Source organism: Carcharhinus amblyrhynchos, chromosome 14, assembly GCF_965287045.1.
Source record: "Carcharhinus amblyrhynchos chromosome 14, sCarAmb.v2.hapA, whole genome shotgun sequence".
NCBI lineage: Eukaryota > Metazoa > Chordata > Chondrichthyes > Carcharhiniformes > Carcharhinidae > Carcharhinus > Carcharhinus amblyrhynchos.
Genome location: NC_137337.1, coordinates 70,476,726 through 70,499,485, shown reverse-complemented (window position 1 = coordinate 70,499,485; position 22,760 = coordinate 70,476,726). Strand labels below are relative to the sequence as shown.

The 22,760-nt window shown below is 42.8% G+C and overlaps 1 protein-coding gene across 1 annotated transcript in view; it reads right to left on the bottom strand.

Moving 5' to 3' along the window:
* Positions 1 to 10,190: 10,190 nt before the first annotated feature.
* The window catches only part of synj2bp (synaptojanin 2 binding protein), a 51,917-nt gene continuing 39,347 nt past the window's right edge, over positions 10,191 to 22,760 (bottom strand). The window contains 2 exon segments of the mRNA XM_080201918.1: positions 10,191 to 15,789; positions 21,828 to 21,923. Of these exon segments, the coding sequence (XP_080058044.1) occupies positions 15,673 to 15,789; positions 21,828 to 21,923 (213 nt within the window). The 3' untranslated portion in view covers positions 10,191 to 15,672.

The window sequence follows — 22,760 nt, the reverse complement described above, 5'->3', positions numbered from 1 at the left end:
GTGCGCAAGAAACAATACGTTTCACTATCACCAATACATATGACAATAATAAATCATTGAATCCCTACAGTGCAAAAGGAAGCCATTCGGCCCATCGAGTCTGCAATGGCCACACTCCCACCCAGGCCCTATCCCAGTAACCCCACATATTTACTTTGCTAATTCCCCCTGACACGAACAGACAATTTAGCATAGCCAATTCACTTCACCCACATATAGTTGGATTGTGAGAGGAAACCAGGGCACCTGGAAGAAACCCACACAGACATGGGGAGAACACACAAACTCCACAGTCAGTGACCCAGCTGGGAATCGAACCCAGGCCCCTGGCGCTGTGAGACAGCAGTGCTAACCATTGTGCCACAGGGCCACCCTATTTCAAAATCAAATCAAATCAAATCAGTTACCAACACCTGGTAAAAATGATCACAAAAGGAAGAAAGCAGAGAGTATAGGGAAATGGGAAGGGAATACAGTGTCTACAGGAGTTAAACAGATGATTGTCCGGGTACCAAAGCTTTAAATGATGGCAACTTGCCACTAGGAGTGAGATATGAATTAGCTTCCTGTATGAAACTAAGAATTGATTCCATTCAGTAAACTGAGAAGAATCTGAATTTGGATCTCCTGCCAGCTAAATAATAACCAACATCACCATCTGTCAACGCAGCTGCATGGATAGTGCATGGCTCTTTTCCTGTTGTGGAGATGAGCTTTCGTAAACACAGAGTCAGGGAATTTCGCTATAGTCAGACCTCCAGAATTAGGCCAAGAGACTGAGAGCATTTACATTGATTTCATTGAGGCTTCGGTGAAAAAGAAATGACTGCATCATCTTAACCTGACTCTCAAATGTCACAAATTATCTTTCATACACTGGGCAGCACAGTGGCAGAGCTCTTAGCACTGTTGCTTCACCAGTGACCCGGACTCCATTCCTGGCTTGGGTCTCTGCTTCTGTGGAGTTTGCACATTCTTCCCATGTCTGCCTGGGTTTCCCACTGGGTTGCTCCAGTTTCCTTCCACAGTCCAAAGATATGTGGGTTAGGTGAATTAGCCATGCTAAATTGCCCCATAATGTCCCGCAATGCATAAGTTAAAGGGATTAGTGGGGTAAATACGGGGATAGGGCCAAGGTAGGGTTGTTGTCGGTGCAGACTCAATGGGCCAAATGGCCTCCTGCACTGTAGGGATTCTATGAATTATTGGGGGGAATCAGGATATTGAATTTGATGATCAGCCATGACCATAATAAATGGCAGAGCAGACTTGAAGGCTGAATGGCCTACCCCTGCTTCTAGTTTCTATGTTTGTATTTAACTATTGCTGGTAGAGATTTATATAGTGAAATGTGACAGCCAAACATGTTCACAACCATTTCCTACAATATCAATTGGATAGATGAATGGTTAATTCATCTATTAACCATTATGGTTAATCCATTATGAATGGTTAATCTCTGTTGATGGGGTTGGTTGGCAGAAGGGTGTTGGCTAAAATAACCCTCAATTCTTTTCCAAAACAGGTGGCACCTGGTCCAAATTCTCACCCAAGGAATAACAACGCAATGCTCTCTCAAACCCGGGGAGGTTGCCTAGCTTATGTGCTTAAGCCCCTGACGGAATGGAAACTTGCAATTGCAGTACTGCAAGCCCAGGGAGTGTGGGGCAGGAGAGGAATGAATGGAAAGGGTTAAATAGAGAGCCTGGCTATTGTATCCACATTCGCTGTGGACAGACACGACAAATTCCCACATCCCAGACAGCACTAACACAATCACATCCAAGGTGAGATCTCTGAGGTTACAGGAACAATAAGAGAATCGATATCTTATAATTTCACAATGTCTAGAGGAGCCATTGTGCCTCTGGAAATATAATCAAGTATCAAGGAGATGGGGAGAATTAACACACCATCAAAATTGGTTTGACAAACATAATACTTTGATATTGTAAACAGGTAGACAGGAGATGTCTGGAAAATTATTAAAGTAAAAGAACACAGGACAATGGATGTGCATAATGTGATCAAAACAGAACTTTAACAAATTTAAAGTAATAATCTGATGACCTAATTGAAATGTGGTACTTTGTAATGTGCAAAAGTATAAGAAGAACCTATGATTAGCAGAGTAGTTCAGAAGCAAGCTGGAATTACAGCTCCAAGTTCTGCTCTGCCTCATGTATGCTGAATTAAGTCATTTTTGTTGAAGTTCTACACAGTCTCAAGACTCAATTCCTTCCATCAGCAATCTTCTGCTTATAAAGGAAGATGGTATTGTCTAAAGCAAGCAGAAGTGTTATCTTAGTGAAAATACAATAAATAGGTCTGCTCTAGAAACAAGCTGAATCTTTTTTGTTCCATCTAAAAAACCAAATTCAAATTTAATCCAATTCACAGTCCCCACAAGACGGTCAAACAAAGATCCAAGCTGACAGCCTTGCACCCCATCTTGGACTTGATCCAATGCCATCAAGATTTCACAGTAACTTCATTACAGTGTTAATGTAAGCTTACTTGTGACACTAATAAATAAACTTAAGACTTGAAAATCATCCCCACTGGCTCTAAATTGTCAGGTTGTTTGACTGACTGACTTACTAGCTGAGCAGAAATTTCCTGCAATTAAAAGTCCCCTAGTTGCCACACTCTGGCACCTGATCGGGTATATTAAGGGAGAATTTAACATGGCCAATGCACCTAACCAGCGCATCTTTCAGGCTGTGGGAGGAAACCGGAACACCTGGAAGAAACCCATCCAGACACGGGGAGAACATGCAATCACCACAGTGACCCAAAGTTGGAATTGAACCTGGGTCCCTGGAGCTGCAAGGCAGCAGTGCTAACCACTGTGCTGCTGTGCCGCCCATCTATAGAAAAACATCTGTAGAAAACTAGTTCACTACAATGAGCATTAGATCTTGTGCTTTCCTTCTGAAACAATAATGGAGCTGAGAGAAGCAGTGTTCGGATGAGTACTGTATTTTAAAGAAGGAAGTAAGCATTAGCCACCATCGAAATGAGAATGCATCTGGGAAACCACTTTGCAATTATGAAGAATGATAGGAAAATTATCCCTCCGTGGAGGCAGTAACAATGTGCCAACAGCAGGTGTTTGTCAATGCAATGTAAGAACTGCAACAAACTCCTGGCAATTTAGAAACATCACTGAGTTTTCATCTGTTCTGGATAAATCTACTTCATTACTGTGATTCGCTTGTGTGGGCACTGTCAGATTGTCATCTGTAGCAGCTCTTCCTGTCCTGACATGTTGCGTTGGAAATATCAATATGCTACGATATTTTTCTTTCTTATCACTTGATCAAAAGATTGTCACTCACTTTTAGCTGAATGCCTAATTTGGAACACCATTTCTATGTTTTTGTTATCTATTCCCATTGTTTAAGAATGAACAGTGGAATATAAATGGTGACAAGGGATGTCTAAAAAGTTTTCAAAAGTATGATATACTTCGAGGGTAAGCAATGTTTTTGTATTATTTCACAGGGCTGGCTTGGCCAACATTTATTGCCTTTCCCTAATTTCCTTTAAGAAGGCACTCTTGAACCACTGCAATCCATATGGTTGTGAGTGCACAATATAGATATTGACCCAAATCAAGATAGTATGTGGCTTGGAGGGGATCTTGCAGGGAAACAGGGTAGAGATGGTGGTGGAATTCTAATGTCATTGGACCAGTAATCCAGCTCAGGCTAATGCTTTGGAAACAGAGGTGCAAATCCCATCATGGCACTAGGTGAAATTTATAGAATTTCTACAGTGCAGAAGGAAGACATTTGGCCCATTGAGTCTGCCCTGACTCTCTGCAAAAGCATTATACAGGCCCACCTCCCAACCCTATATCCATTACTTACCGTGGCTAATCTACCTAACCTGTACATCTTTGGATTGTGGGAAGGAACTGGAGCACTTGGAGGAAACCCATGCAGACACAGGGAAAATGTGTAAAATCCACACTATCAACCAAGGCTGGAATCAAACCTGGGTCCATGGCACCGTGAGGCAGCAATGCAAATAACTGTGCCTTTAATTAATAGATCTGAAATATAAAGCTAAGGTTATAAAGACCAGCATGACTATGGTATTGTGATACATCTTTAGGTTCATTAATGTCCCTTTAGGGAGAGAAATCGTCCACTGTCACCTTGCCAGGTCTATAATTCACAGCAATGTGCTTGACTCTTAATGATCTAAGCCACTCAAGTCAAGGGCAACTATGAAAGGGCAAAAAAATCCTGGCCTTGCCAGTGATGCCCACAACCCTGTCCTTCTCAGTGTTAGTGGTTGGATGTCTGGAAGAGGTTGTCAAAGGAGCCTTGGTGAGTGCAAAAGTGCTTCCACTGGCTTGTAAATTGCTGAAAGGAAGATTAAATATTTTTCAATGGGTTGTTGAAACCAATTGGCTCTGTCCTTAGGCACTACTCAGCTTCCTAAAGTTCAAGCATTGGGTCCTAGATGTGTACATACACTTCCAATAGCAAATACGCTGGACAACATTCTGATTCAGTAATTTGCACATGTGTAAGCAGCTGTAGGCAGCATCTGGAGTAGATAGTCATCGTCAACCGTCCTCTCGATGATTGCTTTATGATTCCTTCCTTCTCTAACTGTCCTCATGTCAGCTGCATTTTTTGACTCAGTACAGCACCTGAAAGACCGCAAATCAGTAAGGATAGGCAACAACATCTCCTCCACAATCATCCTCAACACCGGTGCCCCACGAGGCTGTGTCCTCAGCCCCTTTATTATGCTGCTTATACACCTAAGAGCGTATGGCCAAACTCCCCTCCAACTCAATTTCCAAGTTTGCTGATGAAACCACCGTAGTGCGTCGGATCTCAAACAATGATGAGACTGAGTATGGGAAAGAGATAGAGAATCTAGTGAATTTGTGTGACGACAATAATCTCACCTTCGATGTCAACAAGGAGATAGTCATCAACTTCAGCAAGCACAGCAGAGGACATGCTCCTGACTACATCAATGGGGACAAAGTAGAAATGATTGACAGCTTCATGTTTTTACATGTCCGGAGCACCAACAACCTATCCCAGGCCTCCCATTCCCACCCTATAGTCAGGAAAGCCCACCACTTCCACCTTCTCAAAAGACTAAGGAAATTTGGCATGTCCGCCATGACTCTCAGCAACATTTACAGATGCACCATAGAAAGCACTCTTTCTGTTTGTGTCACAACTTGGTATGGTTCCTGCTCTGTCCAAGACCGCAAGAAACTACAAAGAGTCGTGAACAAAGTCCAGTCCATGACTCAAACCAGCCTCCCATCCGTTGATGCTTCCCGCTGCCTCATAAAAGCAGCCAGCATAATTAAGGACCCCACATACTCCAGACATACTCTCTTACACCTTCTTCTGTTGGGAAAAAGATACAAAAGTCTGAGGACACAAACCAACCAACTCAAAATCAGTTCCTTCTCTGCTGCCATCAGACTTTTGAATGGACTTACCTCGCATTAAGTTGATTCTTTCTCTACATCCTAGCTATGACTGTAACACTACATTCTGCATTCTCACCTTTCCTTCTCTATGAAAGGTATGCTTTGCCTGTATAGCGCACAAGAAACAATACTTTTCACGATACTAATACATGTGACAATAAATCAAATCAAAAAAACACGAGCTACTGGGTGACAAAGATTGTTTTACACTGCACATTAAATTTCACCAGCCCTTGTCCTCCTGAACAGTTGCTTACCTGCTCATTCTTTTCTACTTTCCTGAATTTTATAAATCCACATACTTTGAAATAACATTGTGCGTGCATTAGTTCAGGTCACTGATATAAGACCAGAAGATATAGGAGAAGAATTAGGCTGCTCAGTCCACAAATCGAGAGTGAGGGTGGCATGGTGGTACAGTAGCTAGCAATGCTGCCTCACAGCACCAGAGACGCAGGTTCAATTCCAACCTTAGGTGACTATCTGTGTGGAGGTTGCACATTCTCACTGTGTGATCCAGTTTCCTCAAACAATTCAAAGACATGCAGGTTGGATGGATTAGCTATGCTTCAGCCATGGTAAATGCGCAAGATTACTGGGATGGAGTAGAGCAGAGGGCCTGGATAAGGTGTTCTTTTGGAGAGTTGGTGAAGACTGGATGGGCCAAATAGCCTCTTTCTACACTGGGGGTATTCAATTTTATATATATGTTGAAGCCATCCCCTGGGGGATACCATCATGTACTTCCCTCCAATTTGCAAAACAATCATTCACTCCTCAGCTCTGTTTTCCATAAGCCAAGTTTATATCAACCTTGCCATTGCTACTTTAGTTTGATGGATTTCGATGTTGCCTACATCTATCAACTGCCTTTAGAAATCCCATGTTCATACATCAGCTGCACTACCTTCATAAACCCCCCCAAAACTTCACCAAATAATTCAGTCAACCCTTTAATAGATCCTAGCTATCATTTATTACCCAACAATTTTCCAAGTGATTGGTGACTTTCTAAGCTGACTGGCCTGCAGTTACTAGGTTTATCTTCCTCTTCTTTCTTGAGCAGGATGCAAACATTTGCAATCCTCCAGTCCCTCTGGAATCATTTCTATATCAAAGGAGGACTGGAAAGTTGTGGACAAAGCCTTCACTTTCTTTACCTTTACTTCCCAGAAAGACAAGGTGATTTTTCTATTTTGAGTACTGTTAAAATTCCTGTTTATCCATTTATATCCTATATTTCTTCATTAACTTCCTCCTTTACTGAGACACACAGCTTCCTCTTCAGTGAAGGCAGATGCAAAGTATTCACATAATATCTCAGCTATGGGGTGGCATGGTGGCACAGTGGTTAGCACTGCTCCTCAGTGTCAGGGACCCAGGTTCAATTCCCAGCTTGGGTCAGTGTGTGGAGTTTGCACATTTCACCCTGTGTCTGTGTGGGTTTCCTCCAGGTGCTCTGGTTTCCTCCCACAGTCCAAAGATGTGCAGCTTAGGTGATTGGCCATACTAGATTGTCCCTTAGTGTCAGAGGAACTGGCTAGGGTAAATGCATGAGGTTATGGGGATAGGGTGTGGGTGGGATTGTGGTTGGTGCAGACATGATGGGCTGAATGGCCTCTTTCTGCACTGTAGGATTCTGAGAGTCTGAGTCTATGCCTTCTAGTTGCACAAGGTGATCATTTTGGTCTAGAATCATCTCCCACTACCTTCATTTACCTTAGTCTTTCCTCATTGATATGAGGTAGACAAAGCACATGTTTATGTCTGTTTTCAGAGTTATTTGCCTCCCCACAGAACAGGGGGCTATTGTTTGAGATACCCCACTCTACATCAAGCATGGTTGACCAGGAGATCTTCCCACACTTGCTGCCTGACATAGGCATTTCAGAAGGATTTATGAGTTGATAATCACCCTGTTTGACCATGTTAAGAACTCGCCTTCCGTGGCCAACAAATGCTGGGATGGGGTTCAAAGGGAGGACGTGGTGGCACAGCGATTAGAACGTGGGAATTCCCACAATGCCTAGCAGTACTGCCTCACAGTGCCAGGAATCCGGGTTTGTTTCTCAGCTTGGGTCACTGTCTGCAGAGTCTGGACGTTCTCCCTGTGTCAGTGTGGGTTTCTTCCGGCTGCTCCAGTTTCCTCCCACAGTCCGAAAGACATGCTGGTTAGGTTCATTGGATATGCTAAATTCTCCCTCAGTGTACCTGAACTGATGCCGGAGTGTGGTGACTAGGGGATTTTCACAGTAACTTCATTGCAGTGTTAATGTAAGCCTACTTGTGACACTAATAAACAATGGTTCAAACCCAGAGCTTTTGGTTTAGAGGCAGAGACTGCAAGATCACAAGATCTCCTTCAACTGCCATGTTGGTATTTGTATGGTTATGAAAGACTTTAGGTGTTTTCATACTCGTTTCCCATTCTTTGGTTCAGTTCTCCTTTGTAAGGTGTATTTAGCTTGGCACCTGACTCCACGGGGAGGCTGACATTTATCAACAGCCTCCTGTTTGTTTCACTTTAATACCCATTAATTACACAAGTGGATCAGCCTTTGGATGCCATGAGTAGGCCACTCAGCCCCTCGAGCCTGCTCTGCCATTCAATATCAAAACATCTAAAAGGCAAAATATGGGTAATAAAGCCTTAAAGCTGATTAGTTAAGAGCACAGTAAGAAGTCTAACAACAGGTTAAAGCCCAACAAGTTTATTTGGAATCACGAGCTTTCAGAGCACTGCTCCTTCATCAGGTGAGCGGAGGTTAGTTCACATGCACGCCATATATAAGCAAAGACACAATTGCGAGATAATTACAGTTTGGAATGTGAGTCTTTGAAAGTACTGTGTGTTCAGGGGGATTTTATCCCTCTCTTCACACACTGTTCATACTTGTGTAGACTTGATTACCGGTAAAGACTCTCATTCCAAGCATTCATCACATTCTGATCTGCAATTACTTACAATTGTGTCTTTGTCTATATGTGCTGTGTTTGTGAACTAACCTCCACTCTCCTGATGAAGGAACAGCTCTCCGAAAGCTCGTGATTCCAAATAGACATGTTGGACTTTAACTTGGTGTTGTGAGACTTACTCTGCTCACCCTAGTCCAATGCCAGCAGCTCCACATCATAATTAATAACAGGCAAGACATTAAAAAAAAGAAATTACCAAATTAGTTTATGAATTCAGAGCTGCATGAGGAATAGAACTTATAATCCAATAACACTTGGCTGCACAATTTCCCAAAGGAAACTTTCAATAATTACTTTCTGCAACTCCTGCCAAAATTTAGATGTTTACTTTGCCAATGGATATTTCCTCTTTTGTTTTGACAGCTATGTTACATCAAGCACAAAAACCCATTTATTGCTTTCCTAGTCTTCAGTTGTTCCACCTCTTGCAGTACCTCTGACACAGGGATAGATTCACCCTTAAAACATTCCACACACATCATGAATGTGTGATTTTAATATGTGCTGCTTCAGCACTCAGAAGCGCCCACATCCCACCCACGGTATCTCACTATTTCAGAATTGCATGCCGATGCTCATCCAAACAGCATAGACGGAGTGTAGTGGGGGTGGTGGTGGATTTTTTTTTGTCTAAATTGAAATTTAGTTTTGCTTTGTCAAACTTCTCCCCAACATGCTACTTAAACCGTTGGCTCACCTGATGCAGTGACTGTGTAGCACAGGAACTCACAGCACTTGGTTCACACAAAGCTACTTGATTTCTCTATGCTGTCAATTTTGACACCACGCCAGTGGTTAGCACTGCTCCCTCAGCGCAAGGGGTCCAGGTTCAATTCCAGCCTTGGGTCACCTGTGTGCTGTTTGCATGTTCTGTGTTTTGTGTACGTCTCCTCCAGGCGCTTCAGTTTCTTCTCTCACTCCAAGATATGTGGGTTAGGTTGATTGGCCATGTTAATCTGCCTTTTAGTATCAGGGAGTTTAGCAGGGTAAATGTGTGGGGTAATAGGTATAGGGCCTGAGTGGGATTGCTATCACTGAAGGCTCAATGGGCCGAATGGCCTTCTTCCGCACCATACAGATTCTTAAACCACCAATTTTGCTTACTGTATTCTCTCCCCGCCCCCCCAACCAGTCTTTCATAGTGGTTGCTGCGCTTCCCTTGGATGCCAAGTCCAAATATGCAGAGAAGGTCGAAAACAAAAGATACTAAATAAGGATGCTTCAGTAAAACCACAACTTGATCGACCACAATCACAGATTGGCAGAGCAGCCTCGGAGGGCCATGTGTGGGGCTTACTCCCACTCCTAAATCCCAGGTGCCAATGGAAAATTTTGCATGAGGCTGCTTCACCAGTTCATGACATCAAGGAGCAACATGAATATAGAAAAATAGCTTTTCTTATTCAAATGTTGTATCTTCTATTTTACTACTGCTTTATAACGTTTTATTGCCATTTCATATTTCAGGTAGGTTTTTATATCTATAGTGTTTTCTAATTCACGCACTTTGTGGTTAGGCATCTAATGTCATTCCACAATCCACAAAATTCCTAAATCTGGAAGTGGCTTGGACCCAAGCAAACCAGACTAGGGGATTATAACTTTTTCTTTGGAAGTGTTCAGGGAATCATACAGGATTTCAACCAGTTTTGCAAGAATTGTAATAAAAAGATAGCATAATTCACTTTCAAGGTGGGACACACCAGTAAATAAATTAAGACCCTTAAAAAGAAAGTGAATATTTGACAAGTAACTTTATGAATATCATTACAGTAATAGTTCCTTTTCAGGGCATCTTCTGTACAGAATTACACATAAATAAAACATTTTTATCTGGATACATTTCTATTGCAGCAGTCGTATAATTTTTGCCAAGCAAAGATTTCTCTTCAAAAGCTCAGACTGCATTAATAGTGATACAAGTTAGACCTTCATAACATGCTCATTAACATAAACAGTCAAAGATCATTTTTTTGAACCATTATGCAATTTTCAAATTTAATTAGTAGCATTTCAAGCTGACACTGGATAACTCTACATAAAAACCAAACTTTATGGCCAAAATGACCACCTTGATTACAAATTTAGCAACACATTGACAGGAAAAGATATGGTTTCATTAGCACATTGATTGCACAATCAATTAAAAGTCAGTCCTGGCAGTTTTATTTTTACCTGTAATAGAAAAAAAGTGAAGTTATATTGAAACAGATATTAAAACCTCATTAAAAAGAAATTCCTTCACCACCAAAGGCCTCATTTGGTATATTTACTACTGTTGGCACTGGGTCTGGAAAAACAAAGTTCCAGCACAGTTGGTGCATATAGATTTAGCAAAAGAGGCATAAAATCAAACAGAGATGAAGTTGCCAGTGATCTGTTGCACCAAATGAAGGAGATTTATGTACTGATGTATAGCTCATATTATTCCAACATTGAAGGGTACAGTAATGAAACTAAAATCTGTTTGTGTGACTATTGTTGATCCCTTGCAGCTCAAAACAAGTTCAGGATTAAAACTTGGATAAAAGCAAATTACTGTGGATGCTGGAATCTGAAACCAAAAGAGAAAAGACTGGAAAATCTCAGCAGGTCTGGCAGCATCTGTAAGGAGGGAAAAGAGCAAAGGGTCATCTAGGCTCAAAATGCCAGCTCTTTTCTCTCCTTACATGTGCTGCCAGACCTGCTGAGATGTTCCAGCATTCTGTTCAAAGTTTTTTTTTACAAATACACCTACCCAATCAGTTATGGGTTTTCCCGTAGGGTTTATTAGTTTAATACAAAATCATACACTTATTTTCTAAATTCAGTTTCCCATTTAGTGTGTCTGTGGCCTAAAAATCATCTTCTTCACGACAACAGCTCTTGAAAGCCAAGATGCTGACAGGATATCAATGATGCTACAGTTAAAACGGGAGAATTTAAGAAAAAGGCATCAAGAAACAAATAGTATCAACATAAAAGGGTGGGGGTATACTGCTATCATAATAGTTATTGTTTTATAGAATACATACAGTGCAGCCAGGAGGCCATTCAGGCCATCAAATCTGCAGCAACAACAATCCCATTGAGGCCCTAACCCTGTTATCACATGTATTTACCCTGCTAATCCCCCTGATATTAATGAACAACTTATCATGGCCAATCCACCTAATTCACATATCTTTGGAGGTCTCATGTTTACTTCAACACTTAAAGTTTGATAACTCTTTAGAGGACATGTATATCCCTGCCTACAATCTTCACCATTAACAGAGGATTAAATTGTAGAAGATGCTGTACTGCAGCTGAGAACAGATCAGGCAAGAGTTAAGGCATCTACTTGTAGAACCACAAAATTCCTACAGTGCAGAAGGAGGCTACTCAGCCCATAGATCCGCAGTGACTCTCAGACAGAATATCTTACCCAGGCCCACCCACCCACTCCTGCCCTATCCCCATAAGCCTATGTATTTACCTCACTAAACTCCTTAATCTACACATCTTGGCACACCAATTCAGGATGGCTAATTCACCTAACCTGCACATCTTTGGAGTGTGGGAGGAAGGAGGAAACCCACACAGACATGGGGAGAATGTGAAAGTTCCATACAGAGTCACCTGGGCCAAAATTGAACCCAGGTACCTGACACCGTAAGGCAGTAATGCTAACCACTGCTGTCTTTATAGTAAAGAACTTGTATAATTTCCAAAAAAAGTGACACGTTGCTGAAACTTTGCGTTCTCGGTAGTAATGCTTCAGCCAGAATGGACTGAGCATCCAGTCACCTTTTCTTACGTAGTATAAATTGATGCATTCATTTCAAATTTACCATTCTTGTGTTTGCTCTGATGATCCCATGCCAGAAAGCTTCAGCAACGTATCTATCTTCTCAGCAATGTGCATGGCTTTAATTAGATCAAGGTTCTATAACAGGGCCCTGTACATTCAGACATGTAGTTACTAATAGATTGTCACTTGTGAACGCTTGATATGCTTATTTGAGTTTACAATTGGGCCAGGACCCTGTCTACTGCTAAAACACACTTCATATCGAGAAAAATACTCGCACATTCAAACAATACCGCAGGAATCCATTACGTATAAATTTAAAAATGTCTTTGCCACTATACCAATCAGGTTCCTTAAGAATTCCATTGTCAGGTAAGGCAAAATTCCTTTAACTACAACAAACAAAACTTTGCTGATTTGCAATTCAAACTACACAACACCCAAATGTGGAAATGGATTGAAATTTCAATTGAGTTGAAATAAATGCACCTTCTATTGGCCTAATGTGTACAATCCCAGAGATCTCTAAGTGGCATGGTTCTAGAATGTTGACCTGATTTGGGTTAAAGCAGGAAGGCAGCATTATAAAAGCACACACCCAATTAAATATTTGGTGCAATATTGGCATTTTCTCTTTAAAATTCATTGAGATTTTTGAATTAAAAAAATTGCCAAATTCCCACAAATTATTTAACACTAAATTATAAAGCAGACTTTGGCTGAAAATTCCACAACCAAAAAAAAGGCAAGGTAGTCTCATGTCCAATCATTTTGGACCAGAAAAGTGTTGATATTTCAGTGTTCCAATACCTACACACAATACCTACAATGGATAAATTCAGGATAAATCAATGTTGCCCATTTTCATGCACCTGAGTGATACTGCCCATAAAAAATGGAAGCAAATCACCTGTTCACTTCCCTTAAGGCTATAGAACTTGAAAAAGGAAAAGAATGGATTGTATTGAGCAGAAGTATTTTCCTGTTACCTGGCACAGAGCGTAGCTATTTGCTTTTTCCAAACAAACTTGTAATTTTAATCCAAGATTTGTACATTGCCAACAAACAGCAAGAGACACTTAAGTATTAAAAGACTGGGTAATAGAGACTGGGGGAGAATGTATACTATTTCTTTAGGTCACAGGTAGTCTTAATAACAGTCACACCTGCAGACATCGGTTTGCAATGTTGCCTCAGCAGTTCAGCAGTGCAGCCAAAAAGACAATAGCCTTGGCAGGGGTTTTGGCAAATAAAGTCATGGCTTTATTCAGCTGTTTGGCAATAAGCCTCAGTCTTTTCCAACCGGTACACCAAATCAGTAAGTCCCAAAGACTCGTGCACAATCGTCATCATTGTTTGATGACCAGCCAATGCAGGTGGTGTGACTCGATAGCAGACTTAGCAATTGTATTAGCCTATTACAACTTTTAACATGAAATATACCTGGCAGCGAAAGGAACTGCACCAGAGTATTTGTAGAATTCCTACAGTGCATGTGGTGACTATTTGGTCTGCACTGACAACAATCCCTCCCACACCCTATCCCCGTAATCCCACATATTTATCCTGCTAATCCCCCTGACACTAAGGGGCAATTTAGCGTTGCCAATCAACCTAACCTGCATACCTTTGGGCTGTGGGAGGAAACCAGAGCACCTGGAGGAAACTCACACAGACACAGGGAAAACATGCAAACTCCATATAGGCAGTCGCTCCAAGGCCAGAATCAGACCTGGGTCGCTGACACTGAGGCAGCAGTGCTAACCACTGTGCCACCATGCTACATGTTACATGCATACTTAGGTGTGCCAGCAGCACTTATCTGAAGGAGGCACAAAGTGGTTGTGGTTATGGAATGTCCACACATATATACAGAACTAGCATCTGTGCGGTTTGTATAACGTTAATATTTAATGAGTCTGACTGACTAAAATATGACAATCTGGAGTCTTTAAGAATCTGTTTATGGTGCCTATTTTACTCTGCAATAACCATTTTGAAAACCATTCAGCTTTGAAGGCAAATTTCATTGTTTTCCAGAAAGTTAAGAGTAAAATAAGCCTCTGTTATGGCTCTAACATTTGAATCCCTACCTTTGTTAGTCCTTGCAGCATTGTGAAGTAAACTTACTAGGTAGCAAAACTTTCAAATTGTAACAAAGTTTAAAGTTTATTTATGTCACAAGTAGGTTTACATTAACACGGCAAAGAAGTTACTGTAAAAATTCCTTAGTAGCCACAATCTAGCACCTGTTTGGGTACACTGAGGGAGAATTTAGCATGGCCAATCCATCTAACCAGCGCACCCTTTTTTAAGAACGTGGGAGGAAACTGAAGCATCCAGAGGAAACCCATGCAGACACAGGGAAAACACGCCAACTCCACACCGACACTGAGCCAAGCCAGAAATCGAACCTAGGTGCCTGCTGCTGTGAGGCACCCATGTGCCACCCATAGTACAGAACTTGTTAGAAAACCTTTACATGGGAATTAACTATTGCAAAGTAGGGGTTTACATCAATTGAAGATACAGCATTCCACAACAGAACACATTAAACTTGCCAATTAGAGAACATGATTATAATATGCAAAATTACTGAGGTTATTGATTTCCTCAGTGAAGAAGCTAAAGACAGAAAACAAATCAAATAACTTTGTTAGCACACTGTAAATCCTCATGCTAACATTTTGTTACAAGTTATTTCTGGTTTTCCTGTGCTTTGTCACAAACAAGCTCGTAAAAATTGCACTTTTGTAAATGGCTACAGTTAAGGATTGGAAATTTGCTCAGCGAAAGACAGTATTTTGTTTGGACCACACTGTTTTTAAGGTTTTAAAATTGTTTGTCACCATTTTGAGGAATGTGATTTAATCCTAACACACAAATAGTGCAGGGATCTTATTTACCAATAGACTTTTCCACGGTTTGAACACACTACTGACAGAAGCAATCGGCTGTTGAAAAACATGAAGTGTCAGAACATTGACAATTAAACCAGATTCTAAACACCTCTCCAGTGTATGAGAGCTCACACACTGAAATGTAATTTGTTCTCTAAAATTTTAACCCTTCATTTTTCACACCATCCAGTTGTGAAATGTTGGCTTGAACAATCATCGCTGCAGAATTTTCCGAGTCCTGTCTTTAATAAATTTCCAGTGTATAGGTTGCACCGTCATTCACGTTTTATGTCCTAAAATTATGGGAGACCTTCACTGGCTTCTTCAGAAAAATCACATCCAGGAAATAAAAAGGAGAAAGTTGCAAAGCTTTGCAATTATCACCTGCAGTGTGTAAAGATTCAGGCATTTTGCATATCTGCATTCCCTTTAAGATCCTCTAGTAGCTTACAAATTTCAATGTTAACATCTGGCTAAGCACACAAGCAGCAGAAAATAGTGTATTAAAAATTATTGCCCTACAGTCAAATACAATATTTGCATTTTCATAACCTACGATGATATTTCACATATAGAAACACTGCCAACACTGTTATACCCAGTGCTGCCAATACTAGTGGTGAGGAACCAGACACGTCGTTTTGATTATTCTTGGTTTTGACCTGAAAGAAAACATTAAATTATTAGTGGATTGGAATTGAACACTAAAACATCCAAAATATATTTTTAAGCTTAGAATCACTAGTGTAGATATAGGCCATTAGACCCATCAAGGCTGCAATGACAACAATCCCACCCAGACCCTATCCCCACAACCCCATGTATTTACCCTGCCAATCCCCCTAATCTACAAACCTTGGGACACTGAGGGGCAATCTAGCATGGCCAGTCAATTTAACCTCCACATCTTTGGAGTGTGGGAGGAAACTCACACAGACACAGGAAGAACATGCAAACTCAATAAAGACAGTCGCCCCAGGCCAGAACTGATTCCAGATCCCTGGCGTTGTGAGGCAGCAGTGCTGACCACTGTGCCACCCCAGTGGGACTTTCAATATACATTCACGTTTTCCAGGCTCTAATTTAATCACTATTTTGGGGGCCAACATGACAATTACGCTTCCTGTTATCACGGTTTCTAAACTCACAGCAATCTGTTGCAGTGAATGCAGACTCCAGCATGGCTTAAAAAAGTTGGTTGCAGAAAAGCTAATAGTGTTTCAGCAAAAAAAACAAAACAGGCTGAAGTTAGCCCTAAATTCCCTCAATAAGGAGCCCCCAGTTGTACGTGAAGAAACTTATCATTTCCTGAGGCCCAGTCTAAATCTGTGATACCTTGGTTGGTAAACAAACTTTCCCCAGTAGATCTGGAGAACAATATGGGATTAAGTCTAGTACAACTGTTTTGCCTTCATCTGTTTATCTTATGGTTTGGTTCTCCCACTTGGCTGTTAACGAATTTCCGATCTCAGATTCATCCCAGCCACAGTCCAGCACCTGAGCATTGAAAAGAATGCTAACATTTTGGGAGTAACTTTTATCGCAGGATACTTAAACCAGAACAAAAAAACAACAGCTGACTGGCAAGAATGATCAAGATAAATGTTTCTGTTCAACTGAAGGCGCCTAGTTCATATTTTTAATGTTGCTTCATTTTTAATGTTTAAGGTTGCTAATAGATAGGAAAAAAAAAGATCCTTAACCCTGAATTTACATTGACAAAATAAACTTAAAACTTGCAACAAAGATGACCACGCATGAAGTACAGGGAGTAATAAGGATGCTATCTGAACTGCAAATTGTCCAATAGCTGCCAATAGGAGGGGATCAGGCCGCGAGGGTCCGGGGCCCTGTGGCCCTGCCATTCTAGAGGATCTTGACTGATCTTCGACCCCAGATTCACTTTCCAGCCCAATTCCACATTCCTTGATTCCCTTAAAAGTCTCTAAACTCGAATCTTGACTACAAAGCATCCACGGCCCTCTTAAGGTAGAAAATTCCAAAGTTTTCCCATTCCTCGAGTGACAAAATTTCCCTTGGTCACAGCCCTAAATGGACAGCAACGATCCTGAGACTATGACTCCTAGTTTTGGATTCAGGAGGGGAAACAACCTTTAATCATCTCCCCTGACACGGTGCTCCAAATTTTGTGTGTTTCGATGAGATGACATCACCTGCTTCGAAACTCCATTAGAAAAAGCCCAGTGTACAAAATTTTCCTCATACAATAATATTAAGAACATAAGAACATAAGAAATAGGAGCAGGAGTAGGCCATCTGGCCCTTCGAGCCTGCCCCGCCATTCAATAAGATCATGGCTGATCTGTCGTGGCTCAGTTCCACTTTCCCGCCCTCTCCCCATAACCCTTAATCCCCTCTCTTATCAAAAACCCATCAACCCGCTTCTTAAAAATATTTAGCAAGGCAGCCTCCACCACTTCAACGGGCAGAGAATTCCAGATATTCACCACCCTTTGAGTGAAGAAGTTCCTCCTCAACTCCGTTCTAAACCGCCCCCCCTTTATCTTGAGGCTGTGCCCCCTAGTCCTACTGTCTTTTTTGAGCGGGAAGAGTCTCTCCACCTCTATCCTATCCATCCCATTCATCATCTTATACGTCTCAATGAGATCTCCCCTCATTCTTCTAAACTCTAACGAGTACAAGCCTAGTTTATTCAGCCTCTCCTCATAGCTCAACCCCCTCAACTCCGGTATCAGCCTAGTAAACCTCCTCTGCACTCCCTCCAAGGCCAAAATATCCTTGCGCAGGTGCGGCGCCCAAAACTGCACACAGTACTCCAGCTGCGGCCTCACCAATGCCCTATACAGCTGCAGCAAGACCTCCCTACTTTTATATTCAATCCCCCTCGCTATGAAGGCCAGCATCCCATTCGCCTTCCTGACCACCTGCTGCACCTGCAGGCTGGGTTTTTGCGACTCATGCACAAGGACCCCGAGGTCCCTCTGCACCGTCGCCTGCTGCAGTTTTTCGCCACGTAAGTAATAGTCCTTCCTACCATTCTTCCTACCAAAGTGGACCACCTCACACTTGCCAACATTAAATTCCATTTGCCATTTCCTGGCCCATTCGCCCAGCCTATCTAGATCCTTCTGCAGACTCTCCACACCCTCCGCACAATTTGCCTTTCCCCCAATCTTGGTGTCATCAGCAAATTTCGACACCCTACACTCGGTTCCCTCCTCCAGATCATCTATATAAATGGTAAATAGCTGAGGCCCCAGCACCGACCCCTGGGGCACCCCACTAGTCACCAACCACCAATCCGAATAGCACCCATTGACCCCCACTCTCTGCCTCCTATTTGACAACCAATCCTCTATCCACGCTAACACCCTACCCCCAACTCCATGTCCTCTGACCTTCTGCAGTAACCTCTTGTGAGGTACCTTATCAAACGCCTTCTGAAAATCCAGAAAGACCACATCCACCGGCTCTCCTCTATCCACCGCCCGAGACACATCCTCATAGAACTCCAGTAAATTTGTCAGACACGACTTCCCTTTAATGAAACCGTGTTGCGTCTGCCCTATCAAGCAATTCCCTTCAAGATGCCTCGCAATTTCCTCCTTAATGACGGATTCTAACATTTTACCTACCACAGACGTTAAACTAACCGGCCTATAATTCCCCGCCTTTTGCCTGGCACCCTTCTTAAACAACGGCGTAACATTAGCCGTTTTCCAATCTTTCGGCACTTCCCCGGAATCCAGCGACGTCTGGAAAATAACCACCAAGGCATCCACTATAACCTCCGCCATTTCTTTCAGAACCCTCGGATGCATTCCATCCGGTCCTGGGGACTTGTCCACAATCAGCCCCTCCAGTCTGTCGCACACCACCTCTCTAGTAACAGTAATGTCATTAAGACCCTCCAGTCCTACCACCTTTCCATCGTTAACACCCAGCAAATTATTCACGTCCTCCTCCGTGAAGACAGAAACAAAAAAGTTATTCAAGACCTTAGCCATATCCCCATCCCCTACCACTAGGTCCCCTTTCTCATCCTCTAAGGGACCAACGTTCACCCTAGCCAGCCTCTTCCTTTTTATATATTTATAAAAACTCTTGCTATCCTTTTTTATATTAAGCGCTAGCCCAGCTTCATAGCTTCTTCTACCCTCCTTTATCAACTTTTTTGTCAATCTTTGTTGACATTTAAACCTTTCCCAATCCTCTTCTCGCCCACTGCTCTTAGCTACTCTAAATTCCTCCGCTTTTAATTTAACACTTTCCTTCACCTCCTTCGTTATCCACGGCTTATTACCTCTCTTCCTACTGTCCTTTTTAACCATCGGAATAAATTTCTGCTGAGCACCAAGAAAGATCTCCTTAAAGATCCTCCACTGCTCCTCAGCAGACCTACCTTCCAACGCGCTCCCCCAGTCCACATTCGCCAATTCTTCTCTCATCCTACCATACTCCCCTCTATTCAAACAAAGGACATGTGTCCGGGAACCCACTTTCTCCTCCTCCATCTGCAACAGAAACTCCACCATACAATGATCACTCTCTCCAAGAGGATCCTTCACCGCAAGGTCCCTAATTCTACCCGCCTCATTACACAGCACCAGATCCAAGATAGCTCGTTCCCTCGTCGGCTCCAACACACACTGTTCCAGGAAACTATCCCGGCAGCATTCCAAGAACTCCTCCTCGAGCCCACCTCGTCCAACATGGGTCGACCAATCAATATGCAGATTGAAATCCCCCATAACTACTGCCGTCCCATTCCTCCACGCCGCACTTATTTGCGCATTAACAGCCCGCCCCACCTCCAGATCATTATTCGGGGGCCTATAGACGACACCCACCAGCGTCTTCCTCCCTTTGCTGTTCCTAATCTCCACCCACAACGATTCCACTTTCTGCTCTTTGGCTCCGATATCATCCCTTGCTACCACCTTGATGCTGTCCTTAATCAGCAGAGCTACGCCACCCCCTCTTTCCTCCTGCCTATCCTTCCTAAACACTTGATAGCCCTGTACATTCATCTCCCAGTCCCTGTCACCTTGCAGCCACGTCTCTGTAATGGCCACCAGATCGTATCCATTTGTGTCGATCTGCGCCACCAGCTCATCCACTTTATTCCGAATGCTTCGTGCATTCAGATAAAGCGCTTTCATCCCAGCCTTCTTCTGGACCCTATTTGCCGTAACGCCACCACTTGGGACATCCTCAGCCTCTTCCCTTACCTGTACCCTATCCTTAACTGTAGACCTCCTAACATCACCTACCCTCGCACCCTCCCCCCCCCTAATTAGTTTAAAGCCCTGTCTACAGTCCTCTTTACTCGATTCGCCAGCACTCTGGTCCCAGCACGATTCAGACCAACCCCATCCCGCCCGAACAAGTCCCACCTACCCCAATACTGGTGCCAATGCCCCATAAATTCGATCCCATTCCTCCCACACCAATCTCTGAGCCACCCATTCACTTCCTTTATCCTGTCAACCCTATGCCCGTCTGCACTCGGTTCAGGCAGTAGCCCAGAGAAGACCACCTTGTCGGTTCTACTTTTTAATTCCATTCCCAGCTTCTCATACTCCCTCCCCAGATCCTCAGTCCGCACTTTGCCTACGTCGCCGGCACCCACATGTACCACCACAACCGGGTTCTCACCCTCCCACTCCAGATTCCTCTGCAGCCCAGCTGCGACATCCTGTACCCGAGCACCAGGCAGACAACACACCCTTCTGTGCACTTTGTCATTGTGACAAAGGACAGTGTCAATACCCTTCACCCCACTATCCCCAATCACTACTACGTTCCTTTTCCCCTTCTCTTTGCCTATGTCCTGCTGCATCACTGTACCGTGTGCAGTTTGCTCACCAACCTCACCTGCCTCGTCCTCTTCCAGAGTGGAAGCAAGAACCTCAAACCTGTTATGCAGATTAAGAGGCTGAGGCCTCCGCTCCTCACCCCCCTTCCTCCTCCCAGCAGCCCCCTTTTGTTCCTGACCCTTAGATTTAGACAGTCTAGAGGGGGTGGATGTCACTTGCACCCCATTGACAATGGCACCCTCTCTCCCCCTGATGAGCCTCAGTGTCTGTAGCTATTAAGATTAATACATACCGGCCTCAATGGAGAATTCAAAGAATTTGCATTTAAATGGTGATTTTGCTGATTTTAGGACATCCCAAAATACTTTACTGCCAATCAAGCACTTGCGCAGTCACTGTTTTGTATTTCCTGCAACAGCCAATTTACACACAGCAAGCTCCCACACAGAGCAATGACCGAATCATCTGCTGTGTTGATGTTGGTTGATAGGTAAATATTGAACAGGACACTGGGGCCACTCCCTTGCTCTTCTTCAAAAAGCATGTTATGGGATCTTTCACATCCGTGGTTTAATCTCACCTAAAAGATGACACCTGTGACCGTGCAACACTCCCATGTCTTGAATCAGCAGTCCTCCAAGTCAGAGGCAAGAATATCACCATAAAGCCCAGGCTGACAGCAAGGCTAAATCAGTATCTAACAAGTCATTACTTGCAGTGTTGCCTCAGTGAGTATCTACTTAAGATAGATGATTCAAAAAAATGTCAACACTTCCAAATGGCTTGCCAAAATATCAAAGGCCCCACAGGTTTCTTGCAAGTGGCACCAGTGAACTTGAGAGAATGGTGAAGTACAAGTTGAACTAACCAATGCACAGACTTAGTGGTGTGCACTTTACCTTTTTTAAAACCAGTAGTGTCACCTCATCACCAGAATTTCTAAATATTTCCACAGCTTCCTGATGAGTCAAGTTGCAGAGTTCTCGCCCATTGATCTAGTTGACAAAAGGAAATTTATTGCATAAGATGAGGTTAGGAAGCGACTAATACAAATCTGTGGCTGCAAAGAGATTCAGATGTCTAATGTAGCAAAACACATTGCATTATCCAAAAGATTACTCATCTTCAATCACAATACCAGCTGGAAATTATATTCACTCATTCCAACAGGGGAGCTGACTTGAATTGTTTCCATTTGAGTCAGATCAGCAGCACTTAATTTGGTATTCAACTATACAGAAGGCCCAAAGTTTAATTTATTCACAGCTGGGTGAGCTAATTCCAGTCAGAGCAAGTATAGGAAATGGCCTCAATGCCTTTGATCATTACTGATGGGTTTACCAGAATTAGTTCCCACTTCTGAATGCTATGCAGTGACACCTGTTGAGTGCTGCAGTGACGCTCACCACGATCAAACTGTTTGCCAAAATGTATTGTCTAGATTCATCACTCGAGTAAAGCAATGATCTCCAGGCTGTGTTGGTGGTTCACAGTGGTTAGCAACAAATCGTCAGCTACACAAAGGAGGGGCTTACACTGAGCACCAGTCTCTGCTACATTTTCTGCTGAAACACTCCAATGCTCTTAGAGGGATGCAAGCACATACCTTGGACAAAAATGCCAACCCCTGCCAAGCTACAAAATTATAAAATGGTTACAGCAGAGAGCCATTCAGCCCACTATGTCTGTGCAGGCTCTCTGAAAGAGGACCTCAGTTAGTCTCCCTCTTCTACCCCTTCCGTGCAGACCCACAATTTATCCCTCTCTCCAGATGCTTATCCAATTACTCTTTGAAAGCCTTAAATTGTGTCTGCCTTCATCACACTCACCAA